Source organism: Xenopus laevis, chromosome 8L (assembly GCF_017654675.1).
Source record: "Xenopus laevis strain J_2021 chromosome 8L, Xenopus_laevis_v10.1, whole genome shotgun sequence".
NCBI lineage: Eukaryota > Metazoa > Chordata > Amphibia > Anura > Pipidae > Xenopus > Xenopus laevis.
The window spans coordinates 73,906,889-73,933,283 of NC_054385.1; the positions used below are offsets into that span (position 1 = coordinate 73,906,889).

The 26,395-nt window shown below is 37.5% G+C and overlaps 1 protein-coding gene across 2 annotated transcripts; it reads right to left on the minus strand.

Annotated features, from left to right (window-relative positions):
* On the minus strand, positions 1-26,379 carry pomt2.L (protein-O-mannosyltransferase 2 L homeolog). Of its 2 annotated transcripts, none has more exons than XM_018230359.2 (21): positions 26,045-26,379; positions 24,941-25,025; positions 21,611-21,715; positions 20,064-20,172; positions 18,539-18,647; positions 18,241-18,400; positions 17,728-17,834; positions 16,614-16,696; positions 16,426-16,535; positions 16,250-16,316; positions 16,079-16,139; positions 12,980-13,058; positions 12,684-12,829; positions 4,136-4,227; positions 2,925-3,001; positions 2,753-2,824; positions 2,523-2,582; positions 2,335-2,440; positions 1,165-1,305; positions 699-810; positions 1-571 (listed from the first exon to the last, which is right to left on the minus strand). In XM_018230359.2, exons 1-21 carry the CDS (start codon positions 26,257-26,259, stop codon positions 466-468), a joined length of 2,202 nt encoding a protein of 733 aa, XP_018085848.1. In that variant the 5' UTR covers positions 26,260-26,379; the 3' UTR covers positions 1-465. The 2 variants fall into 2 exon arrangements, with proteins under 2 accessions (XP_018085848.1, XP_018085850.1); XM_018230361.2 differs by lacking the exon at positions 26,045-26,379 and adding an exon at positions 25,753-25,897.
* Between the last annotated feature and the right edge of the window lie 16 nt (positions 26,380-26,395).

The window sequence follows — 26,395 nt, forward strand, 5'->3', positions numbered from 1 at the left end:
TATTATACAAACATCACACTTTTATTCAAAATGATGGCAAGAATATAAGCCCAAATGTTAATTTACTATTGGTTTAGCTCATCTGTAGTGAATCAAAAGAATACACCATTTCCTCATACAGTCACACATTACCAGAATTATTGTGTCCCCCATAGGGAGAAAGTCACACCACTTAGGTAAGAAACATGTCAGTAATTCATCCCCTTAAAAAGTCATTTTGTTGTTGTTGTCGGGCACAGGCCCCAACAATACTTTTCTCCACAGTCAGAAGATCTTGGATATTTGTTCACCCATGAAGTAGGTCACACACTACAGTTTATTTTGTTTCTGTTTCTAGCAGATATTAAAATAATACCATAATCTTCTAGAAGCAATCTTAAAATTGCCCTTGCAGATATCACATTTTGATGGTAAAAACTGAAGTTTTTTTCTGATGTCCTACCCATGCTCCACACAGTGCATTATTTAGAATTCCCACGACTCCATCCATCGAAGACCAAACATTGGGCTATCTCGACTCTCTGCAAGAGCACCCATCATGCCATACGACAGTGGGTGGAAGAGGTAGAAGCTGGGGGGGAAGTGACAAATATAATGAATTGTCTTGTTTAACATTAATCCTTGACAAGATAAATGCGGATTCCAGGTTGTTGCAATAAAATCCCCTTCAAAACCTTAGACATATTTATAAACTTTACCTGTACAAGAGGATGAGGTGCACAAAACACATTCCAGCCATATACGTAGAGTGATGCAGAGTGGAAGGTAGGAATCTAGTACAGAACTTGAGTAGGACGGAATAGGTCATACCTACACATGGATGGAGATTGCTTGATTAAAATAACACAAAACAACAGTGCACACTTCTTGCATTTAGAGACAAAGTTCTTTGTACTCCTACTGGAACACGTGTCCTTTAGATAGACAAACTAGGAAGCACTGGGGTTTGGTAGAGGGTTGGTAGACCCTGTACTAAGCACTATGCATTATATACAAGGCTCTCTTGTGCCCAACAGGTAAAAGTACTCAGCTGAAATGATCTAATTTCACAAAAAAAAAAAGCAGCACTAGGATATATATTAGCAACACCAGTATTTAGCAATATCTGCCCTATATTTAGCAATATAAGCCATATAGATCCAAACATTAGCACACAACACTCACCTGTTAGCATACTGGAGAAAAGCATAGCTGGAAAGTAATGGTGGAAATAGAGCACCCGTCCCATAAAGTAGAAAGGACAGTAATGCAGCAGCCATCCCAGCATCAGCTGCCCACCACCCTCTAGGAGAAGGAGGTAGCAGTCTGAAACAGAATTAAAAAAAAAAGATACACATCATATAGTCTACATCACTGGAATAAATCTAACACTAAGAGGGTTATTTATTAAAGGTCCATTTGTTTTTTAACCAAAACATTTTTCGAGGGTATTTTTCAGGCAAAACTCAAAAAAAAAAAAAAAAAAAGTTTAATTTTTCGAGATTTATTATACCCCGAAGCTGGAAATAACAAGAATCTGAAAATACTCCAGTTTAATGTCTAGGTCATGTAGAAGTTAATGTCAGAGGTCCCTTGAACCATCTGAAAATGTTTGTAGCCTTTTTTTTTTCCCACAAAAACTCAATCAATCTGACTATTCCAGTTTTCACACAGAATTCTCTGATTCAAGTTTTTTCATAAATCAGAAAACATTTGAGTTGAGAGTTTATTTTAGGTATAAAAAAACCTCACAAACCTCAAACTGGACCTTTGATAAATACCCCCCAAAGTTTATGCCAAAACCTACACATAATTTCCAAAATGCTCCTGCTTTAACTATAAAAATCTGTAATAAGCTACTGGCACCTGCAGATTTTCTTCGCAATTACCCATTTGAACTAGTTCATTGGTGGGGCAATGGTATATTAATTGTTGTAACAAGATCATATATAATTTTCCACACTGGAACAATAAAAAAAATCATTAATTGCTCTTCGCTAACCTTACAACTTGCAGCTGAGATGAGTAGTTAGGAAGGCTCTAGAGCTCAACTTTGCCATAGTCTGACATTTTACATAATGGGGCATATTTACTAAAGGGGGAAGTTAAAATTTTCGCATTTGTGTATATTTGCATCTTTTAACCAAGAAAAATTTCACTACTGTGAAACTTTGATAATATGCCAGTGTACCAAGAGCACCACCATGAACACTGTATAAATGTACATTCCTTTGTGCTCAGAGCTAAACCTGTAAATGCGGAGAATGTCTTAGAAGCATCTTCAATCTTAGTGTACTGGATATTACCAAACCTTTTGAGGTTGGTGGAAAAAAAAGAAACTACATTTCTATTTACCTTTCACTTGGTCAGACATAGGAATTGCTCGTTTCAAGGACACAGCAGCACAGATCCCAAGGATAACATAGATTCCAAGACAGGCAAGATTCAGCCACCATATGACCTTGACAGAGAGACTGCAGAATTACATACTGCTTGGTACATAACTGGTCTAGGAAATAACAAGTACTTGATCACACACTTACTGGATTCCCTAATAAGTATACACGGAAATCAGTGGCATTAACCCCAGAAAAACGAAGACCCTACAGACAGAAAAGTGTTATACAATCTAACCAAAACAAGGAACAATAGTCTTGAATACTACAGCGTGTATAATGCCCCTGTAACAATCACACATGCAGCCCTTAGCACCACATACCCACTGTTATCTATCCATTTTACATACAAACCTAGAATTACCCTGACTACTTACCTGGAAATTTATTGGCCAGTGCCAAGGCCTTGAGGTTACCTCATGTTCCTTTGGTTTAAGGCCACTGTTTGCCTACAAAGGAAGATGACATATTTGTTACCCTTTATCAGTGTTGACTCTCCAATACTGAATTTCCAGATGAGGAATATGTCTCATTTAAATCTGAACTTACCCGAAGCATAACAATGTGAGACTCTATCAAAATCTCTAGATAAGTTGGTTTCAAGATAGACACACTTATATTTGCAACTGCAGAAAATAGAACAAACGGAAAGTTAAAGAACAATTATCCATTTGATCACAAAATACAGTGAGCAGATTAAATGCAAAGGTAAGGGAGGCACCCTGACTTAATTTCTGAGGGGATTAGAGCTAATTATTTTATTTAAATGTGCAGCATTTGTTGCTTTGTTTTGGTACTAACACAGACAGTGTGTTAGAATAGTTGCATGAGCTTGCCATATTAGCTGTGTAGCAGTTTTGAGAGAGAGTGGAGGGGCCAGTTCCATATAAGAGCCTACAATTTACTTGGTACCCCCTGCTGCAACAACTGGTTGGTTTCCATGGAAATCTTTTAATAGGGAAGATATAGACCAAAGGCATAAGACTGGAAGGCCTGTCTTCAGGCAAAATGCAGCAAATGCAAAAATGCAAGGGACTTTTGTTTTTTTTTTTTTAAAAAAAAAACCGCAAACACACACACCGGGGGGGGTGCGGTGGGTGCAAACAAATAAAAACAACAAAAGCAAAATTTCTCAGCTTAATGTTTACTAGTAATGCATTCCCTCCAAGTGCATAGAAAATTTTGGAAGTTAGTTACTAGTTACAAGGGTAAAGGAGAAGGAAAACATAAAACGAAATAAACCTTATCAGAAAGGTCTATTTAAATACACCAGTAAACCCTCAAAGTAATGCTGCTCTGTATCAGACTTCCTTCTTTCAGCTTAAACCTCCAGGGCACTGGCTTGAGTATGCTCAGTTTGCTCCTCTCTCCCTCCCTGCAATCTGAGGCCAGAGCTATAAGCAAGCAGGGAGAGACTGAGGCAAGAAGTGATGTCACACCAAGCTAATATGACAGCTGCTATCCTAAACAAAGAGAGCTTCTAGAGCCGTTTACTGAGGTATGGTAAAGCATTCTACAGAATAGCAACAATAGTGCAAGCTAGAATGCTGTATTTAATCTGTTGGCAATAAACTGCCTCTGTAGCTTTCCTTCTCCTTTAAACCATACCCACAAATCAAAATAAACAAAAAAAAAAATCACAAATTCAGGGTCTATACTTTGCCAGACTTTGTTTTAGATGTTTAATAGTTAAGGGTAGTTTATGATTTGAAATTTAGAGTAAATGTAACAAAATAAGATTATATAAATTTCATATTTACGCATTGGATTCTCGTGGTCTTCCACATTCCACAGAGTACTGGGGGACTCACGAACATAAGGGCTGCACGTAACCTCGCCTTGCTCCCAGCCCCTAGTAGTAGGAGATAAAGTTCACTGAATAAATTGTGGGATTGTTTTGCAAACAATGAAAGTGGGAAGAACAATACTTGGCAGCAAGAAAGGTGAAGTAGCAAGGACATAAAAAAGCTAAAACATGAAGGCATCAAGTTACAATCTTTTTTTTTTTTTACTATTTGGACAAAATATATTACATCCCTTATGACAACAAAACAACTTTCTAGGTCTTTTGATTTACTACAAGGTACATGTCCAATGAGCTGGTAGAATGCAAACAATTAGTTTGAATACATTGACCAGGTCAATAATATGGTCTAGCTATTTATTTTGAGATTGGGGATATTCAACACAATTGGGGAAGGTACGAAAGGTCAAATTTTCAACTTATCATGCCTAGATGATGATGATAAAGTATAGAATGTAATAACATGTATAGAACTTGTTTTAATTAGTGTTATAACATGTCTTTTGCATACATACTGTATATGTATACGGTACTTGTGATACAATATATACTTTTTTTTTTTTTTTTTTTTTTTAAAAAAAGGTAAAACACCGGGAAAGAAATAGGAAAATAATCTGGGAAAGAAATATGAAGAAGGATCTGTATCAGTATGTATCAGTAATAAGTTGTTCCTAACAGAATTATTTTCTTAAGCAACAGATAGTTTATATCATATTAAATTGCATATTAAGGAATCTTATCAAACTGGAATATATATTTAAGTAAATATTGCCCTTTTACATCTCTTACATTGAACCACCATTTTGTGATGGTCTGTGTGCTGCCTCAGAGATCACCTGACCAGAAATACTACAGCTCTAACTATAACAGGAGAAATGTTGAAGCCAAAGACACAACTCTGACTGTTAATTGGCTCATGTGACCTAAGAAGTATAGTTTGTTTGATTTGTTTGTGTGCACAGTGAATCGTACGATCCCAGGGGGTGACCCTTATTTTTTTAAATGGCAATTTTCTATTTATGATTACCCAATGGCACATACTACTAGAAAAGTATATTACAGGTATGGGACCTGTTATCCAGAAAGCACAGGGCCTGAGGTTTTCCGGATAAGGGATCTTTCCGTAATTTGGATCTTCATACCTTAAGTCTACTAAAACATCAATTAAACATTAATTAAACCCAATTGGATTGTTTTTCCTCCAATAAGGATTAAATAAATCTTAGTTGGGGTCAAGTATAAGTATTGTTTCATTACTACAAGGAAAAAGGAAATCATTTTTAAAAACCGGAATTATTTGATTATAATGGAATCTATGGGAGACGGACTTTCCGTAATTCGGAGCTTTCTGGATATCGGGTTTCCGGATAAGGGATCCTATACCTGTACTATGAAAATGGTTTATTTACATGAAGCAGGGTTTTACATATGAGCGGTGTTATTCAATATATTTTTTATAGAGACCTACATTGTTTGGGGGGCATAGTTTTCCTTTAAGTGAGAAAAAAGATTGAAAAAGCCAATTATATATGGAAAGAATACTTTCTCTCCCTGTAATCTGCTCATCTGTGGCCAAGATTGGTCTTGTAGTTCGCTCTCCTTGCCGTTTTGCCAATTAAGCAGGATAGATAGATAGATTATTTATATATATATATATATATATATATATATATATATATATATATATATATATATATATATATATATATATATATATATATATATATATATATATATATATATATATATATTCTATTTTAGGACAATACAGCCAGTTCTGCGGGCAGCCTGTGCTGCCTTGCAATTGCATGCATAAATAATAACCTCTGTATACATTTACAGTAGAGCAGAGATGTTTCGGAGTTTCACAACAGGGGGAAGTCCAGCACAGAGTCAGTCTCTACAACACTCATTTAATTTGCAGGACCCTGTACATGTTACCTGGAAAGCTCGGTATTTTCCTCCAAAGCTCTGTAAAGCCCTTTAGTACCATACTGATACTTTATAACTAAAATATAATAAATATAGTAATAATTATGATCCTCCTAGGCTATACGAGGCTGTTGGGGGTGAAGCAAAGTTTTATTTTCACATTACACAATGTCACAGATTGGACTTCCCTGAATAATGGGGGCAATATAACAGCGATAGAACTGCTTAGCAGTTTTACTTTGATGACCATATACAGTACAAGGCAGACTGAAATTAGTGGTATTGAATGTGTGCTCTCTAGACCTGATCTTAATATTTATTTTTCAAACAAATACTTGGAGCACTTAACCAAATTGGCATACTATACAAGAGAAATAAACAGACCCCTTGCTACTACAGCCCTGCGATTAATAGTGTTTGGGTAAAGTGTGCACATAACCAGGGAAGCAATTAGCTCACATATTCCCTCTTACAACAGCACAGAAAAGGCTGGAACATAAACACACATTCTGAGAACAGATGAAGTTCAGCTGGACCACACAAAAGCCACATTTATTTGCAAACCTTAAAAGGATAGTGGATTGACAATTGGTTTTTCAGTTTGTTACTTGCACTTAAGGTTGCCACCTGGTCGGTATTTTACCGGCCTGGCAGGTAAAAATGATGGTTGATCACATTGTTATTAATAAGGGAAAAAAATATTTAGGAAGGCCAGTATTTTTTTCCAGAAAAGGTGGCAACACTACTTACCCTGTATAGTGAAATACATCTGTAACACAACTGGCACCCCCAACTGTAACTTTCCAATACCTTCTGAAACAATGCGTAACCCTTTTCTAAGCACTTTAACAATTTACATTTTTCAGTTTCAGGGTTTATTAACTGCTGATATAATTCATTTTGCAACTGCACCATCTGCTGGTCAGTTCCTGTAACTCTACAGATGAAGAGATATACGTTGAAAAGTAAAATAAAGTGTTCTGATGTTGCTCTGCTCAGGAAAGAGATCAGAAGCCTCAGATGAACTTTCCCATCTCCATCCAGAGCAAAGCAACATCAGAACAACTACCTATTTTAGCCAACTACATAATAGCCAAGTATTGTGGTACAGAATGTTTCTGGATTGAACAAAAGTAAATTATAAAAACACAACTTTTTAATTTAGTATTGGTGAATAAGGTGCATTTTTGGGACATGACACAGCTAATTCATACTTATTTTAACTATTAGAACAGATATAGGATTCATTATCTGGAAACCAGTTATCCAGAAAGCTCCAAATTACAGGTAGGACATCTCCCATAGACTCCATTTCAATCAAAATTTCCCTTTTTTTCATTGTAATAATAATAAAACTGTACATTGTACTTGATCCAAACTTAGATATACAGTAATTAATCCTTATTGGAAGCAAACCCAGTCTATTTGGTTCAAAAAAATCCTATTGGGTTTAGTTAAAGTTTAAATATTATTTTAGCAGACCAAAGGTATGGAGATCCAAATTATGTAAAGATCTATTATCCAGAATACATCAGGTCCCGTGCATTCTGAATAACAGAACCCATACCCGTATGATAAAACAAATGATTGGACAAAGCTGGGTTGTAATTTCCATACCTACAGTTAATCCCATAAATCTTTGGACAGAGACAACTTTTTTCTAATTTTGGTTCTGTACATTACCACAATGAATTTTAAATGAAACAACTCAGATACAGTTGAACTGCAGACTTTCAGCTTTAATTCAGTGGGTTGAACAAAAAGATTGTATAAAAATGGAGGCACTAAAGCCTTTTTTTTAAAACAATCACTTCATTTCAGGGGCTCAAAAGTAATTGGACAATTGACTCGAAGGCTATTTCATGGGCAGGTGTGGGCAATTCCTTTGTTATTTCATTATCAATGAAGCAGATAAAAGCCCTGGAGTTGATTTGAGGGGGGGGGGCATCCCACATCTCTATAAAACATGGTGGAGGCAGTGTGATGGCTTGGGTGTGCATGGCTGCCAGTGGCACTGGGACTAGTGTTTATCCATGATGTGACACAGGACAGAAGCAGCCGAATGAATGCTGAGGTGTTCAGAGACACTGTCTGCTCAAATCCAGCTAAATGCAGTCAAATTGATTGGGAGGCGTTTCATAATACAGATGGACAATGACCCAAAACATACAGCCAACGCAACCCAGGATTTTATTAACGCAAAGAAGTGGAATATTCTTGAATGGCCAAGTCAGCCACCTGATCTGAACCCAATTGAGCATGCATTTCACTTGTTGAAGACTAAACTTCAGACAGAAAGTCCCACAAACTGAAAGCCACTGCAGTAAAGGCCTGGCAGAGCATTAAAAAGAAGGAAACCCATAATCTGGCGATGTCCATGAGTTCAAGACTTCAGCCTGTCATTGCTAGAAAATGGTTTTCAACCAAGTATTAGAAATGAACATTTTATTTTCATTTTTTTTAATTTGTCCAATTGCTTTTGAGCTCCTGAAATGAAGGGATTGTGTTAAAAAGGTCTGCATTTCAACTGCATCTGAGTTGTTTCATTTAAAATTCAATATACAGAACCAAAATTAGAAAAAAAAAATTGTCTCTGTCCAAAGATTTATGGGCCTAACTGTAGAGCAGCAGAACAAAATTATTCTTTTTCAAAACACTTTCCATCAGTTCCAGCATGGATTTTATTAAAGATACTGTAAAGTTTCCACATTCTAGCAGCTAAATCCTGATACATATGCAGGGCCGTAAGAAACATCCGCTCCTGAGGTGTAAAGCTGACCAAGACCCACTACTGTTAAACAAGCAGAAGAAACTAAGGTGGTAGGTTTTTTTCAGTAAGTTAGCTAAACCTGGTATAGATAAATACAACTATGATGTACTTGGTGTTTGCGGTAATTTTATAGGAGAAATTTGAACTGTCTGCACAATGAAGCAAGAACGGATATTAAGGCAGTCACTAGCTCTCTTTCAACAATGTCAAATATTCCCAAACGTATTATATCATCAATGTGTGTGAAGACACATCTTCATGTATTTACACTTGGTATGGTTTTCAGCCTTGCTTCTTCAAATACAGTCCTTATTAAAAAGGCAAGACATGACTAAATTATTCAGACTCAAGTAAGCATTGAAAGTAATTAAGAAATACACTGCACCTTTCCTGCAATATCAAAGAAAACCTCAAAATAACGCGCTCTAGTTAGAAAAAAAATAATTTGGGAAGATAGTGATCCAAAAGACATAATGAAAATGAGAAAACATTAATTCAACTTTGTTTGGCCCATCATGCTCACCCTCTCTTTCAAAAGATATTTTAATGTTTATTCAAATTAAGTCTACCCATAAAATGTAATATTCTCTTGGCACCAGGGATTGTTCATCCAACTCTCGGAAGGATAAGATATATGGTTTCAGAAACCACAAATGAAACTAGCAATCTACAGTACAAAAATAGCACAAATACTAAGAGTAGGATGGAAATCTTATTTTAGACAATAAAAAGGGAAGATAATACACATACCCAAAGAACAAAACATCTAATGCAATGTTTGAAAGATTTGGAAAACTATTTTAAACATAAATACCTTCTACATGATTTTGCTGACTGTAGTCTCAGAGCATAATCAGATGAAAGTGTGATAAAAAATGTTTAAAAAAAACCAGAGTAATCACACTGTACACTGTAAAAAACACACCTTTTTATAAAAGTAAGCTAAAATTCATGGTAAAATGTCCTTTACAGTTTGGCATGTCTCTATGGATGGCACTGTCAGGCATGAGAATTAGTTGCCTCATTGAAAGCAAAAATAATCCTCTGGGTAGCAAAAATCAACAAGCATGAGCCTTACCGTGAAGCATTATACTTTACTTACAGTATTGATGGCCAAAACCAACTATATTTTATGAGCAAAACATAATTCATATGCTGAAACACATGCTTTGCATTTGAAGATATGGAGTACTTGGGTCCTATTACTCAAATGAGTGAGGCATTATTGTGTTGAAAGCATTTAAAATAAGGTCATATAGAAGCCTGTTTTTTTCTCATCTCTAAACATTTGGACCCAAAGTCTCCTTGTAAATTCTAAACCCCCATTTGGCTTTAGGCAAATATCTACAACTGCACATTTGATATATTTTACAAATGTAACAATTCTCTTGAGAACAAATACTGTGTGAATGTGGGCAGCAGATCAAGAGGTCAGCTATGCAAATCAAAGTTTAACGCTACAGATATATACATTCTTAAAGGAACAGTAACACCAAAAAATTAAAGTGTTTTAAAGTAATGAAAATATCATGTACTGTTGCCCTGCACTGGTAAAACTGATCTGTTTGCTCCAGAAACACTACTATAGTTCATATAAACAAGTTGCTGATATCAGTTTCCTGGGAGTCTAAATTTCAGATGATCTTACTTGGTGCCTAACTCCTCTTCCCTCGCTAAAAAAGCACAACAGTCTTTACTTTTTGCAACTGCAGCTGAAAGTAGATCTCCCTGTTCAGATTCTTACCACATTTTATAGAGAAGCTCTAGTAAAGTGTGCTGCTTAATTCTATCATTGTGCTGCTGACCGTAAGAAATTGCAAAGGATTGTGAAAATAGCAGCGGATATTATAGGTGTGGCTCATCCTTCTATAAACTACCTCTGATCTATGCAGCCTAAGAAAATCATCAAACGGATGATCCCATTCACCCTTCTCACAAGCTTTTTGTTCCCTGGACGTCTGGCATACAGTTTTGCAGCATTTATGCCCGCTCAGTCAAAGCTTTATTTTTTTTAAGCTTGTTTTCCATTGCTGTAAGTGTTTTCCATTGCTGTAAGACTTCTTATGCATAGCCAAAATGTTAACACCTAAATATGAGGAATGTCAATTCGTTTGTAAGGCAATCTATTAAAAATGGAGAATTTTACATTAATTATATGCTTACACATGGACACATTCATTTAAAATTCACATTTTCACATAGGAACTGTATGTCAGTATGTATAAAATAATGAATAGCAATATTAAAGGGGTTGTTCACCTTTAAATTAACTTTTAAGATGATAGAGTGATACTTTGAGACAATTTACAATTGGTTTCCAATGTTATTATGTGTGGCTTTGGAGTTATTTAGCTTTTTATCCAGCAGCCCTCCAGTTTGCAATTTCAGCAATTTGGATGCCAGGGTTCAAATTAACCTAGCAACCATGAAATTCATACCTCCCAACATTCAAAAGAGGTACAAAAAGTTGTGCCATGCGTGGAAGACATTATGACCATGCCTGTTTTGTGGCCACACCCCCTAATTAGCATGTCCATTTTAAAAAAAATGTAGCAGGTTATGAAAGACTGAACACATTTGTGGGAGTTTCAGTGCAATGTTATGTTATAACATTCAAACTAATGAAAGTGAATTGTTCTTCAAACTGCTAGTCTCAGTTCTCCCAAGAGACCTGCTTATCTTAAAAAATTACAATTGTATCTCTGCTTGTCTTAAATTGTTACAAAAGTATCCAAGAGCAGCTGCTGAGTGTTCTGGGATCTCTTGTTTTAAATAAATTTCAGAAACTTTGTTTTCTTGTTCTTGTGTCTGTGCAGGAGATCAAAGAGAAAGTCGGGACATTTCAGTAAGAAACCTGGGACTATCCCGCAGAAAACGGGACAGTTGGGAGTTATGCAATGATTTGAATAAGAGACTGGGATATAAATAGGAGAGGGCCTGAACAGAAAGATGAGTTATAAAAAGTAGCAATAAAATTAAAACCTTACAGAGCATTTGTTTTCAGATGGGGTCAATGACCCCCATCTGAAAGCTGGAAAGAGCCAGAAGAAGGTAGCAAAGAATTCAACAACTATACAAAAAAGACCAATTGAAACATTTTTAGAATTAGCCATTCTATGACATACTAATAGTTAACTTAAATGTGAACTCTCCATTTAATGGTAGTATTTTGAACTGATCACAGTATTGAACTATAATGATGTCTGTTATTTTGTATTGTATTAGTTAAATGTTTGTATACCTGTTCTATCTACATATTATGAGCATGGAGTTTCTAGTCTGGTCATAAATATTCACAATTTGTCTAACTATAAACTTGTATATACTGTAGCTTTGATGATAATAAAATCAAATAGATATTAATTTTAGATATTAGGTCTAGAAATATGTAATGTCATTTAAATGTTGTATATATTATAGGGATGCACCGAATCCAGGATTCGGTTCGGGATTCGGCCAGGATTAGGCCTTTTTAAGCAGGATTCGGATTCGGCCGAATCCTTCGGCCCAGCCGAACTGAATCCGAGCCCTAATTTGCATATGCAAATTAGGGTCGGGGAGGGAAATCGCGTGACTTTTTGTCAGAAAACAAGGAAGTAAAAACTGTTTTCCCCTTCCCACCCCTAATTTGCATATGCAAATTAGGGTTCGGATTCGGTTCGCTATTCGGCCGAATCTTTAGCGAAGGATTCGGGGGTTCGGCCAAATCCAAAAAAGTGGATTCGGTGCATCCCTAATATATTATTACACAACCTAGCCAATTGCAGATGGCACCATGGCAGAAAAAAATGTCAGATCTCACCATTTTGGTAGGGTTTTCCCAGAGGAGCCAAGCAAACATCCGGTTGACAGGTGTAGCAACCTGATGCGACTGCGCAGAACTTTGACTTTGCTTCTGCTGCCAAGCACCTCTATTCTCCAGTAATCGTTGGAATCTCCTGTCCCGTTCTAAGTAGGTGACAGCAGGAACTTAATTAGAATTTATGCGGATGCTATGAACTGAAGTTTTTGCGAAGATTTTAAAATTCTTAAACACAGTAATTTAGGCATCAGAATTTCAATTTGTATTTACGGTTACCACATACACATATCTCTCACCGTTCCATATGCCGTCACCTGTAGGTGTTTCTTTGTGAGTGGAGCCTCCCGCTGGTGGCTGTGCAAATTTCGACCTGTCCTGATAAAAATAAACAAAAATATTAGACGTGCAAGAATAAGCTGTAAATCATGAAGTGGGGAGGCAAAGTAATGAAAAAAGAGATGAGAAAGCTGTGGGGAGTAGAGAAAATTAACTGAATATTTCCATAGATAAAGATCTAGTGGGATGCCTGAAAATGTTGCCCGTTATTGGCACAGTAATACATTGCTTTTCACTATTTCAGTGTGCTGCTGGATTGGATTTACTATAGTACTGAAAGATAGAATTAGGTTATGTAACATAATTAGTAGTATGAAAGAAATACAATTGGGACAATAATGAATGCTATCTGACATAATTCAGATAATCAAATATAAAAAGCAGGTATATAAACATCACATTTGAGAAAACAAGAATGATTTGGTTGGTTTATTATATGGTTTATAAAGGGATGGTTCACCTTTAAGCCAACTTTTAGCAAATTTTCTGTAAGGTTACATATTTATTGTTATTGCTACTTTTAATTACTCATCTTTCTATTGCGGCCCTCCTATTATTCCGGTCTCTTATTCAAATATTATTCAAAGGGTAATTTGGACCCTAGCAAAAGTTAAATAACTCAAAAACCACAAATAATAAAAAATGAAAACCAATTGCAAACTTTCTCAGAATATCACTCTTTACATCATACTAAAAGTTGATTTAAAGGTGAACAAACCCTTTAATTTTATACAAATACCAGGAGATTGCTCAATGGTATTTTTAGGTCTTTGGCACACAGAGCATTTTAAATACTGCTTTACTTTGTGGAGAACACAGTACCGTATATACTCGTGTATAAGCCGACCCGTGTATAAGCCGAGGTACCTAATTTACCTAAGAAAACTGGAAAAATGTATTGACTCGTGTATAAGCCTAGGGGCCCCATGTCAGATTTCAAAATGTGAAAGTGTAAATGTGTAATCATGTTTTATGGCATAGAAATCTATCTAAAACGATTTAAAAGAGTCAGAACTATTAGCTGGACAATTGCCACTTGTTTTCCCTGTGACCTCCTACCTGTCATGGCTGCTCAGAAGATCAATGAGGTGCTGCACCTAGGAAAGCAGAAAAAAGGTACCGTACGCTCCTTCCGCGGCCCCAACACACCTCCCTCTCCCATAGCGCAGGACTGTCTGTGCCTCTCCCATAGCGCAGGACTGTCTGTGCCTCTCCCATAGCGCAGGACTGTCTGTGCAGGTCCCGGAGCAGATACGCTCCTTCCGCGGCCCCAACACACCTCCCTCTCCCATAGCGCAGGACTGTCTGTGTGATCGCCGCCCGGAGCAGGTCCAGGAGCTCCGGGCGGCGCGTCCTTCCCTGCCGGCGTTCGCTCTCAAAATGGCGGCGCCCATGGCCGCCACGTGGGTAGCGGCGCCGGGACCTGCACAGCCATGGGCGCCGCCATTTTGAGAGCGAACGCCGGCAGGGAAGGACGCGCCGCCCGGAGCTCCTGGACCTGCTCCGGGCGGCGATCACACAGACAGTCCTGCGCTATATGACCCGGTATGACCCGCGTATATGACCCGCGTATAAGACCCGCATATGACCCGCGTATAAGCCGAGGTCGAGTTTTTCAGCACATTTTGGGTGCTGAAAAACTCGGCTTATACGCGAGTATATACGGTATGTGCCCAGGACAGAGCATTTAACATACTTCAATAGGGAAGTATACAGATTCTATAGTGAGCCAACAAAATCACGCAAGCCTTCAGGGAGGACCCACTTGCTCAGCTCAGAGTAGCTTGTGGACATGGTGCATAACAGTACTTTATAACAAATGTGAACAGTGTGCACAAGACTACTTAATTACAATGTCGTTTTACACTCATGTGTGATCCCATGATAACGTAGCTAGGCTGAGCAGACAGAAAATCCAGTATAAGGTCCCTGTATGAATGCATGTATGGAACGCCAAAAAAACAGGAAATTGCAATTCCCCCTATTGACTTTCACATTGAGCTAATTCAAACAGTCAAGTATAACCTCAAAGGACCCCCACACTGCCCTCCTGTGTTACATGATTAATGCAGAGCTCTTTGCTTCTTTCCAGAGTGCACAGAGCTGCAGGTGCCCCAATGAATACAACACTGCCGGCAATGTTACATTCATACGGAAGGGTTGGGGGGGAGCATGTAGATGTCCCTTCTTGCTGCTCTTAGCCGTACCCTAACTTTTGTATTATGTACGTCTTCCATTGGTATTGGGAAAATAACCCATTATTTGTCCACCACATGCATGGCCAAATCGGGAAATATGAAACCACTCAAGACTGATTTTTAGCCAGAAACCCCAGACATCCTATGAACAGCTGCATTTGGTCTGTAATCATATGTGGACGTTTGTCTGCATTTTTTTCTCAGGTAAAGTTCCAGAATTTACATTCAGAGCATTATTGCAGCTCATGTCCCAAATAATCTATAGGAATTATTTGTGAGTAAGGAACCAAAACTAGATTACTGATTAAAAATGCTCTGCCTATTTTTGAAAGATACTAGCGTCTGTTTACATATTCCTGATAGACTTGATATGATTACAATTAGAACAATGGAGATGATAAATAACTTAAAAAAGACAAATGCCTTTTGTTAATCCTTCCCTTTTTACTTCAATAAATAAAAATTGTAGATATGTCCTAATTAAAACAAAAGGCAAAACTTATGTTCAACACAAGCCCTATTCATTGAACCAGTGTTGAAAATACAGGTATACTGTCCCTTTAATTAATCAGAAGAAAAGCAAGTGTAGGACTGGCCAGACCAGGGATTACACCTGTAGATGGCCAGTTATATTGCAATACAGGGCAAAACAATTCATCTTTTTATTAAGGGAATTGAGGTTTTCTGTAGGTTTTGGCACAAAATGTCAACTGTGTTCAATAAACGAATATGGGTAAGCGGAGAGGATATCTTTCTGTCTGGATTCAGGATTTCCATTTTTGCAAATAACCTATATTACCACTTTTGCCTATGCCAAAATCATGTAAAAGACTCCCTATATTCCAAACAAAAGCAACCTACACCTTATGTTCCAGGCGAATAATATCTCCATGTCTCACAAACTCGACTGGTGACCCTGGATCTGAAAAAAATCAATACATTTACACAAAAGTTTATTAAGCTGTCTGATTTACGCATTTAAACATAAGTGCAAGAACCCTCAAGCCCAGTTCTAAACCATGCTCCTCTCACCCCTCTCAGAGTTGTGCTTCTTTATGATCCACAAGTTGTTCTGATCCTTGTGTGAATATGTGGTGACCTTGAAAAGAAATTGGTCTAAATTACACTACAACCCCAGCTAGAGTTTGGCCTACCTAGACAGACCATACCTATAGGCAAATACAAATAAATAATGTTAAGAGACTGACCTGCTGCTGCCTTACACCAACACCTTCTGGATAAAGGTGCCAGTGTGAGTGCAGGTATCCTGCAGCTGTACGCAGACTCTTTAAGGTGATGGTGGAGCCATAGGCCAGATCTATTAAAACACATTGCATGATCAAGCTTTTGGAGGGGGGGAATGGAATTTAGGATGGATGATTTGCAGGTTACATACGTTCTGGCATGGAGGCATTGTGCAGGTTGTTTCCAATTAGACGAGACTGAAAGGCAGAGCTGAAAAATCCATCACCTGAACCACTGATAAATAAAAGATGAGAAGAGTATTTGTTGGGGGACAAATTGTGCACTCTGATGATCTCATCACTTACTTCTAAGTTCTAGAGCCTTTTTAGTTCTTGCATTTTAACAAGGAACATTTTCAAGTAATAAACATTGTAAATATTTTGACTTTGGACAGGCTAATAAACTATAAACTAAGAATCCTATATCCAGAAATTCTCCAATGCAGCAAAGCATAAATGGCGAAAATTGCGGGCAGAATTTTCACACTACAAATTCATGCACAGCTACAACTCTACCACTGACCTTACTAAACATATACTTTACTTATAAATTAACAAACGCAATACCTTTAACACCCATAATTGCCCTCTGTCCATCCCATCTTAGGAAAGAACATTTATTGTTGAAATAGATGACGAGGTTACACAGCTTCCCTCTTTGGAAAACCCAACAAATTACTTGCTGGGCTCTGATAACTTTCCATCTAAACTGCTTAAAAATACTTCTGACCACAATCCTCTTCTACTATAAACTCTGCATTAATCCAGTCGCTACTAATCTGGCAATTCCTCCACTCCACTAGATCCCCCTATTTTACTACATATATACTCCTCTGCCGCCCGTATGCAAATGTACTCATTTCATTCATTTCCCCTACATCATTTCTTCTTTTATATCGAATAGCACATACAAGCTCATCATTTCTAGAACATTTCCTAACATCAACAACAGCCACACACACTTCCACCTGACTTTTCCTTACCATTAAACATCACCATTACACCTAATTCACATGCTCGCAGCTTAGGCTTTATTACACTCATGCCTTTATTTTATTTCCCACGTGCTGTCTTTCACCAGGTCCTGTTGCATTCACCAATGCTTTGTAAAGTTAGATCATAATGTGCTGCATATGATACAAAGGCTTTTGTTCACGTAATCCTTTCTATCTGGTCTTCCACTCCACCCATTACAAATTAATTTACCCTACCAACCCTCCCACCTCTGCCATTCCCTTCAATAGGTCATAACTCAACGCAGAATACCTCCTGTTCAGCACAGTGAAGTGAACAGCAAAGATGAGAAAGTAAAGACAGGCAGGCAGAACTATCAAGCAGAGGACTCGTGCAGTCAAATGTCTGAGAAAAACTTCCTGTGGAAAAATAAACACAAGCTGTAATTAATGTTTACTAACTACTTAGTAAATCTTATATTTATGTATTCCTATTGCACGCTATTAATCCTATTGCACGCTAAAATTGTGTTGCTATTTATTGTACACATCTTTTTTTATTGTAGCCAAAAAGTTTTAGGTTGTTATTATGCTAAGTCAGAAGAGAGTTTTGTTATGAAATAAACTGTGATGCAATACAATAGTGGCTTTGCTTACTACAAGCATCTGTACAATAGGTCTCAATTATATGGCACCATATATTAGTCTAAAACTGTATCCATAATAAAAATCCTGGCAAAACTCCACACAGGTTAACAGAGGGAACAAAATTTTGTTTGGATAACAACCAAACTTAAAAATAATAAAATAAAGGAAGGAAGCTTACCAGTGTCAAAGTAAGGTCACCCAATAGTTTCCAGAGATCCTTTGCAGTGTTAATGCCAACCAAGGCAACTATGAAAAGGCCAACAAATTTTACACCGAGAGCACCGGCCAAATTTACACCTGTCAAGCTGAGCCACATCCACCAAACTGAACTGAAGGGCCTGGAAAAATCATTTAAAATTTGAATGTACACACCTCATGTAAAAATGACATGATTGTTTTGCTGTCATTAACGTCTCGTGCAAGGTTGTCACCAATAAACAAGGATTAAACAAGGATTCAAAGCACAATTTTCTCACCTGTCTGCACAGGAGCAAAACTTTACCATACCCAGCAATGCTCCAAGGATGAAGAACATGAGAATAGGATCCAGCAAAATGTACTGAGACAGAGTAATGCACCCGGTGTCTGAAGAAAAAGAAGAGAATTAAAACAAAACGGAGAGAGAGAGTTTAAAGGGGTAGATCTCCTTCAAATTAACATAGTATGATGTAGAGGATGATATTCTGTGATAATTTGCAGTTGGTATTAATTTTTATTATTTTTGGTTTTTGAATTATTAAGTTTTTGTTTAGCAGCTCTTCAGTTTGGAATTTCAACAGTTGCTAGGGTACAATATAGTATAGCATACTTTCAGGACTGTCAGGACTTGCAAGTGAAATGCTGCAATCTGTCTGTGTGTGTATTCATCTCGACCCAGACATAAACTTTGGCTACATTCTGCTCACAATGCCTTCAAACAGATAGAACTGTCAGTTTATGAAAAATCTGTCAGAATCAATGAGAATTAAAGATGGCAATAATTTGAAATTCACTTCTTACTATTCCCAACAGACAGACACACAGTATTTAAAAACAGAAAAAATGTTCATTTATTAGTATATTAACTACACTGCAGTTTAATATTCATGCAAAATTTTCATTGGTTCATCAGTAGAGGAGTAACTGAATATGATATGCTTCCTATCTATTTCTTATTGTACAAGATTCACAGCAAAAGGCGAGCAATCTATTTAAAGGAACAGCAACACCAAAAAATTAAAGTAGTGAAAATATAATGTACTGTTGCCCTGCTCTGGTAAACTGATGTTTGCTTCCGAAACACTACTATAGTTCATATAAACTAACTGCTTTTGTAGCATTGGTGAAAATTGAAAAAAGGCTATATGGCACAGGTTAAATAATGGTGCTCTGTTATCCACTATGTTCTACAGAGCTTATCTGCAATCTTCTGTGTAACTTGAGCCTTTTCTCCTTTGAATGGCTGCCCCCATTGCTACAAAGCAGCTTATTTATATAAACAATAGTAGTGTTTCTGAAGCAAGCAGCAGTTTTACCAGAGCAGGACAACACTGCATTATATTTTATTACTTTAAAACACTATAATTTTTTGATGTTACTCTTCCTTTAGGGTAATGTCAAACCTGGAGATTCGGGGAGATTTAGTCTCCTGGCAACTAACCGCCTCTTCTTTGGGAGGACTAATCTCCCTGAACTGCTTTCCCCTGTCTTCCTCCTCGAGAGGCAACTTGGGGAAAACGAAGCGCCGCCAGTGCCATGCCGCATGAGTTCCTTCATTCTAGCAGGTGGAAGTAGTTCAGGGAGATTAGTCGCCCCAAAGAAGAGGCAATTAGTCACCGGGCAACTAAATCTCCCCAAATCTCTAGGTATGACATTACCCTTAAGCTGGCCACACAACTTTTAGGATATCCAAGCGATCAAGGCCACAATGTGAGAAATATACCTTCACGTGTTTTCAGCTTTGCCCTTGTAATTAAAACAGATAACGAAAATTAAATTGGGATCATTTTCAAACTCACTTACCAAAAATAATTAGTGCTGCTGCAAGCAAAGCCGCTGAGAGTGACTGTGATAGCTCCAGCACAATGAAGAAAGCGAAGGGAGCAAGAAAGGATCCCAGGAAGGAACAGAACTGTAGCGATAACAATAACTGCATTAATATTTCATCTTCCAACCTACCAAAAATCAAGTGGCAAACCTCAAGCAACCAACAGTCAGAAGGCCAGTGTAGTCCACCAAAAATCAGAGACCAATATCCAGAAAACAATGTCAAAATGCCAAGGTACAGATGTGATCGTTCAAAGAGCCATTGTTCAGCCAGTACCATTCCCAAGACTACCTCTTAATCACCATCAGCTCACAGACTCAAGTGAAATGATAAACTGAATCACCAACAAGAACATTCAGCTGTCATTTCTCACAAGGTCAACTTTCAAATGGCTGAAAGCATGCCTTGTAAATTATGCCAACAAATTAAGACAAAACTAATAACAAGGTCAAAATCACCCAACAATCAACTGAACTGGAGATGCATCGTGGATGAGAAGTGAAATGCCAGCAATCGCTTTAGACTTACCTCTGCTAGAATATGCTGCAGAGTTTTGCAACATATCAAAGCTGAAGGTGAGCAGTTTGACAAAAAGAGTAACCAAAAGTAGTATCAGGTGTTCAGAGAACAAGGAACATGCTAATATCATGAAAAATATGATTTGAGGAACAAGGGACACTAGATGAATAAATCATGTTGCAAAATTAGTTTTTTGTACAAATGACATGTTTTGAGTTGAAGCTCTTTATCAGGTGCTAATATGAAGCTTTTGTAACAAGCAACAATATTAAGGGGGAGCTACTGCGAAAATAAAAATTTAATGTAAGCTTCATCACACTGAAATAAGAAACTTTCTTAATATAACGAATTAAAATTTATCGTTTCTGAAATAATCAAGTTCATCTTCGCTATCCCTCTCTCAGCATCTGTTTCTCTTCATTCTCTCTTCATGCAGGATTTGGGTGTCAGATATTAATTGACAGTTAGATCCAATATATCTTATAGGGGGCTCATTTTGCCTAGAAGATGTATTAAAGCTCACTCTATTAAAATCACCAGACATCATGTCTCTCTATATGCAGGAAAAGGCAACTATTTTGTTAGATTTTGTTTGTACAGGAATCAGTTATTTGAATGAGCTCTAATTAATATGCTAGGAAAGGAAGCCTCCCCCTATAAGATATATTGGATCTAACGGTCAATAAATATCTGACACTCAACTGCTGCAAGAAGACTTAATGAAGAGAAACAGATGCCGAGAGAGGGATAGTGAACATAAACTTGATTATTCCAGAAATGATGCAGAATATTTAACTGATTGTATTTAGAAAGTTTCTTATTTCAGTATGATGAAGCTTATATTAAATTTTCATTTTGCGATAGTTCCCCTTTAAGCATGACAAGGGCTAGGTCATAATTCTAGCATCAGAAATCAGATAGCGAGTTCTAAATATGAAAGATACCCATTATTGAATACAGTCTCACAGAGCAATTATATTAGAGCTCCACTAATGGCTCTTACCCCTCTCATGCCCAAATAATTGTGTGTCTCATAGCTCTGCCCTGGCCTCTGGAAGGAAAAGGAACCATTGTAACCACTCAGGTAACCAGCAAGTCCAATCAGCATCTGCAAGAAAAGCATGGATTACATCTGCAATCTACTCAATCCAGAAATGAAGTGGTTTACTAAACATATTTTTCTATTAAAAATAAATTTAATAAAAGTTATTAAAGGACAAGGAAAGTCTAACAATAAATATATCTCCTTTGAGAGGCATAACTTTTGTGTGGTTATCCTTTTTTTAAAGTATGCTGTACGATAAAATATTTGTCAGTGCTGCGGCGTTGTTAAAGAAAAAATCGCAGAGTACTAGAAGAGAAAGTCCCATCATGCAATGGTCCTGTACTACGAGCAAGACCAGCGAGTGTGCACACTTGATCAGCACGAAGGTGCGCATTGAACAAGGCTTGTGGGTTTGCTTTCACTAGACCTAGAATCAACACTACAACCACAAGCCGTCTCCAAAGCCCTACCATTGCTATACTCTTGTCTAGGGGGAGGAATAATTTAGGCGCATGAGTGCTTAATTCGCCCGCACCATCTTGGTTACATCAAGGAGAAGAAAATGCCATCGCAGAATAAGAAGAGATAACGTCAGCTTCCACAGGGCAGTATGGGGGAACAAAGCAGTTTCTTGAAAAAACATTACACAATGGGGTACTTTATTACATTAAGTTGTAGTTATAAACATACTTTCCTTGTCCTTTAAATGTAACATAACTATTTTCACTTAAAAGACAATTTAAAAAAAAATGTGTAAATCTTACTCCTGACTCATAGCAATCGGAAGAGATTTACTTTTATTATTTCAACTGTTGTTTGTGGTTATATAAGCTTTTGTGCAATGACACATGAGACTAGTCTTCCGCTTTGTGACATTCCTAATATAGGAAAGATATAGTTCATTGTAGCAATTATTTAAAAATAGAGTATTTTGATTTGAAATGGTTCCACAAAATTAAAAAAGAAAAGATGCTCACTGAAGTGTTTTCTTTCAAAACTATGACTGTTTGAAGTCAAACAGTCATAGTTTTGAAGTAGAAAAAGTGTTAGTGGTTGTAAGCATGTCCTTGTAATAAATTTACTAGCCTGTTGAGGATCCTCCAAATGCCTACCCTTTACAGATTTCTAGTTGTACAACTCCCTTTTTTGAAGGTCATAACCCCCTAGACCCCAAGTTACTACTAGTGAGCTTCCTATACATTAATTATAAAATGTAAATTACTGCAAGTTGTGTGTAAATAAAGGAAGCAAACCATGCATGCAACTGCTGGGAGGAGGCAGCTGGTATAGTGGGTCCAGAGGATCAGTAACGGAGAGTGAAAGTAGTATTATGGTTCTGACTCTTAAAACAATTAAGAAGGATCAGGTCTCCCCCAGTTCTGTACATAATTCGCTTCCACTACCTTGTTTTAGGAGCCACAACAAGGAATGCAAAGCATATGAAACTGCAGTACCCACAGGAATGCAACACAAAGGGACAATCAAAAATATAATTCGAAAAACTTTTCAATATACATTTCTGTGTTTTTTAAATTACCCGTAAATGTAAAAAAAAAGTAATTCACTTGTAAATTGCTATAATGGCATTTCTATTAAAAGCAGTTTCTGCCTGGGTGTTTATTTGATCTGAGCTACTGGCTTCAACACCTGTATCAATGTAGTAAAAATAAGAGGATTAATAGATCTGGAGGAAAATTGTACATGTAAAAAAGTAAATGACTCACATCCGGAGCGGCTTAATTTCTACATACAATGTGATAGACAGTGGGTGTGCAGAATGATCCTACGCGTTTTGTGCCCCTATAGCACTCACTTCCTCAGGGTACATTGTATGTAGAAATAAAGCCGCATCGATATTACAACAGGCGTCTTCGGCGTGAATTGGTCTGCACTCCGAATGGGAGTCATTTACTTTAACTATTGGACTCTTCGGCTGAGTTGAGAGCCAGTCTCGCAAGAGCCAGCGACCAGCCTGAGACGCCGAGCCGCGGTGTGCTCCCCCATCAGTGCTTAGTATTACTATGAAACGCTACTGAAAATTGTACATGCTACATTGTTTTAGAGAGTCAGAACCATGAGTGCAGAAAACAGAAAGGTATAAATTCTGCTTTCAATAGCAACTGCATTAACAAATAATTTGGGAACCATTGAAAACCTTTATGTAGTCCTACACTTTCTCAATGCTGCCAAATTACTACTTTCTAAGTATTGGAAAACACAAGAACTCAGAGGCTTTGAAGAATGCTCTGCGCACACAGATAAACAGATTAAAGGGATTGTTCACCTTCCAAACACTTTTTCAGTTCAGTTGTTTTCAGTTCATTCCCCAAGAAATAAAGAGTTTTTTCAATCACTTTCCATTATTTATTATTTACTGTTTTTCCAAAATCTAAGTTTAAAGTTGAATGTTTGTGTCTCTGGTGTTTGAGTCTTGCAGCTCAGTAATTCAGGTGCAGATACTGAACTGTTACAGTTTTGCAACATTTAGTTGATACTAAATTCTCAGCAGCATCTCTGGAGTATTAGCAACTATTGTATCAATTCTAACAGCTGCCTGTAATGAAACCCAGAGATTCTGCTCAGCAGGGACAAAGATAAGGAACATATCAACTAAATGTATCAATTGAGAACAGTTTAGGGGGTCGGCGAACACTCCTCCCAGAGCTGGTTTAGAAGGTGAAAAATGACACTTTACATTTCAATATTAGAAAAACTGTGACACATAGAAAATAGAAAGTCATTGGAAAAAGTAGTTATTTCTAGTGATCTATCTGAAAACAACTAGTTGTTTGAAGGTGAACCACCCCTTTAAGGACTCTACTGCCCAATGGCTGACACAGATTTTATTTAAGGACAAAGATGACATATGACATGCAGCAGTGGCTCCTAAGTTATTTTGCTGCACCTGTTCCCTCACTTTCCCTATCCTACCTGCCCCTCCAGTATACTAAAATCATACCAGTTTGATTATATTTCCAACAATCTATGACATTTACTAGACATATTTGCTCTTCTTGAGAGAGTGGGTTAAGATATGTAATATCATAACTGTTTCTCCCACTACTGTAATTTGCATTGTATGACACCATGAAAACTCAATAAAGATGTACAGTAATTTAATTTTAAAATATTTATTTATACTGGGAAGTATAGAATTTTCTTTCATTATGCAAATGTTCTTAAGTGGACATCCCCTTTCAGTCTCATTTATTTTCGTTATGCAGCACTCTGTGAACCATTCTATCTTAAAGTTTGAGAGCAAAAAAAAAAACTCTGCATAGTCCTTACCTTTCCAAGAGGAGGGTGAACATCAAAGAAAAAAGTCCGGTTTATGTAATAACTTCCCATCTTTCCAAAATGTGTCTCATCCCAGCTAAAACAAAGCAAAAGGCCAAACTGAATTGTAAAGAATTTGAGCACAGTATAATCCTAAAATCAAATAATCTACATCAGTGGTATACTACCACTGTTACAACAACCTTCATAAAATAAAGCAAATAGTTATTAAAGTAGAACATGACAAATACTCTGGAAAATATAAAAACACAATGTAAAACACCAGGATAGGGACACACTGAATCCAGGATTTGGGTTGGGATTCAGCACTTCTATCTCAAGACTTTGTCTACAAATCTTATGTTTTCCACCACTTATTGAAGCACACGTTTGAGTATCTTAATATTAAGGATTGTTCCCTGCAGTTTTAGAGTTTACAAATGGTATTACTATTCTTTCTGTTCGGGTTCTTTGCGATTGCATATTTTAGTCTCTCATTCAAACCACTTGCTAGCTGCTTATGAAACTGGATCTGATCCAGGTCTGGACTGGGAGTCAAAATAGGCCCTGCCATTTCAAGTACAGAGACCCAAACAGCCCTCAACCAGCCCACTAAATAGCAACTTTCTATGGCATCATACAGCAGCCCCTCTTGCATTTACCAGCACCCACAGATTGCCAGTTCAGGCCTGACCAGATCAGCCATTTAACTACTAAAATGCCAAACTAGGGAGGTGCTGAACAAAAAGCTAGATAATTAAACTATTACAAATGAAGGGCATCACATCTACATACATTTAAAAGTTAATTGAAAGGAAAACTACCCTTTAATCAGGTAAAGTCTATGGACACAGTTAAGCTTGAGCCATTGCATCCATTAAGAGAAGTAGGAACGTCATTGAAAGCTCCTTAAAACAACTCAATGGGAACAAAACGAAGACTGGAATTGAAGCTGTCCTAATAGAATGCAAGAAAAGCAAGAGGAGAGTTGAACATGTCAATCATTGTCCGTCCCCCAAACGATGAGGCAACTCTTCCCAAACATAAATAAATAACCATAAATAAACGTATCCCTTCCCTTTATTCCCATATTACATCTCTTTGCCAAAATCTCACCACACATGGGGCGGTTCGGACAAGCGGTAGAATCGAGTAAGGAAGGATAAAAGTACAACAAGCAGAGCTGCTTTCCAATTGTTCCGGCTCCTTTGCACCGTATTGGGGGCCTCGGTGTCAGGCCGCTGCTGCATTCTTCTTCTTTTCTCTCTTCTATAGGCTTCATTCTTCTTTTCCAAAGCCGAACTCTGCTTACCCAGCCCGGCCTGCGGCATCAGTACAATCACTATAGCAACATACACCCAGCCTCCTCCTCACGCACCGGCACGTTGCTCATTCGCCTCATGATTGGGGCAGACGTAAAAGACTGACAGCTCGGAGGCTTTGCAGACGCATATTAGAGACAAGCGC

Coding starts and splice junctions, on each gene's coding strand:
- pomt2.L (XM_018230359.2), bottom strand. CDS start 26,259: ATGCCGCAGGCCGGGCTGGGTAAGCAGAGTTCGGCTTTGGAAAAGAAG. Junction 13,059..16,078: donor ATTCGCCTGGAACATAAGGT/GTAGGTTGCTTT, acceptor TATTTTTATCAG/GACAGGTCGAAATTTGCACA. Junction 12,830..12,979: donor AGGTGACGGCATATGGAACG/GTGAGAGATATG, acceptor TCACCTACTTAG/AACGGGACAGGAGATTCCAA.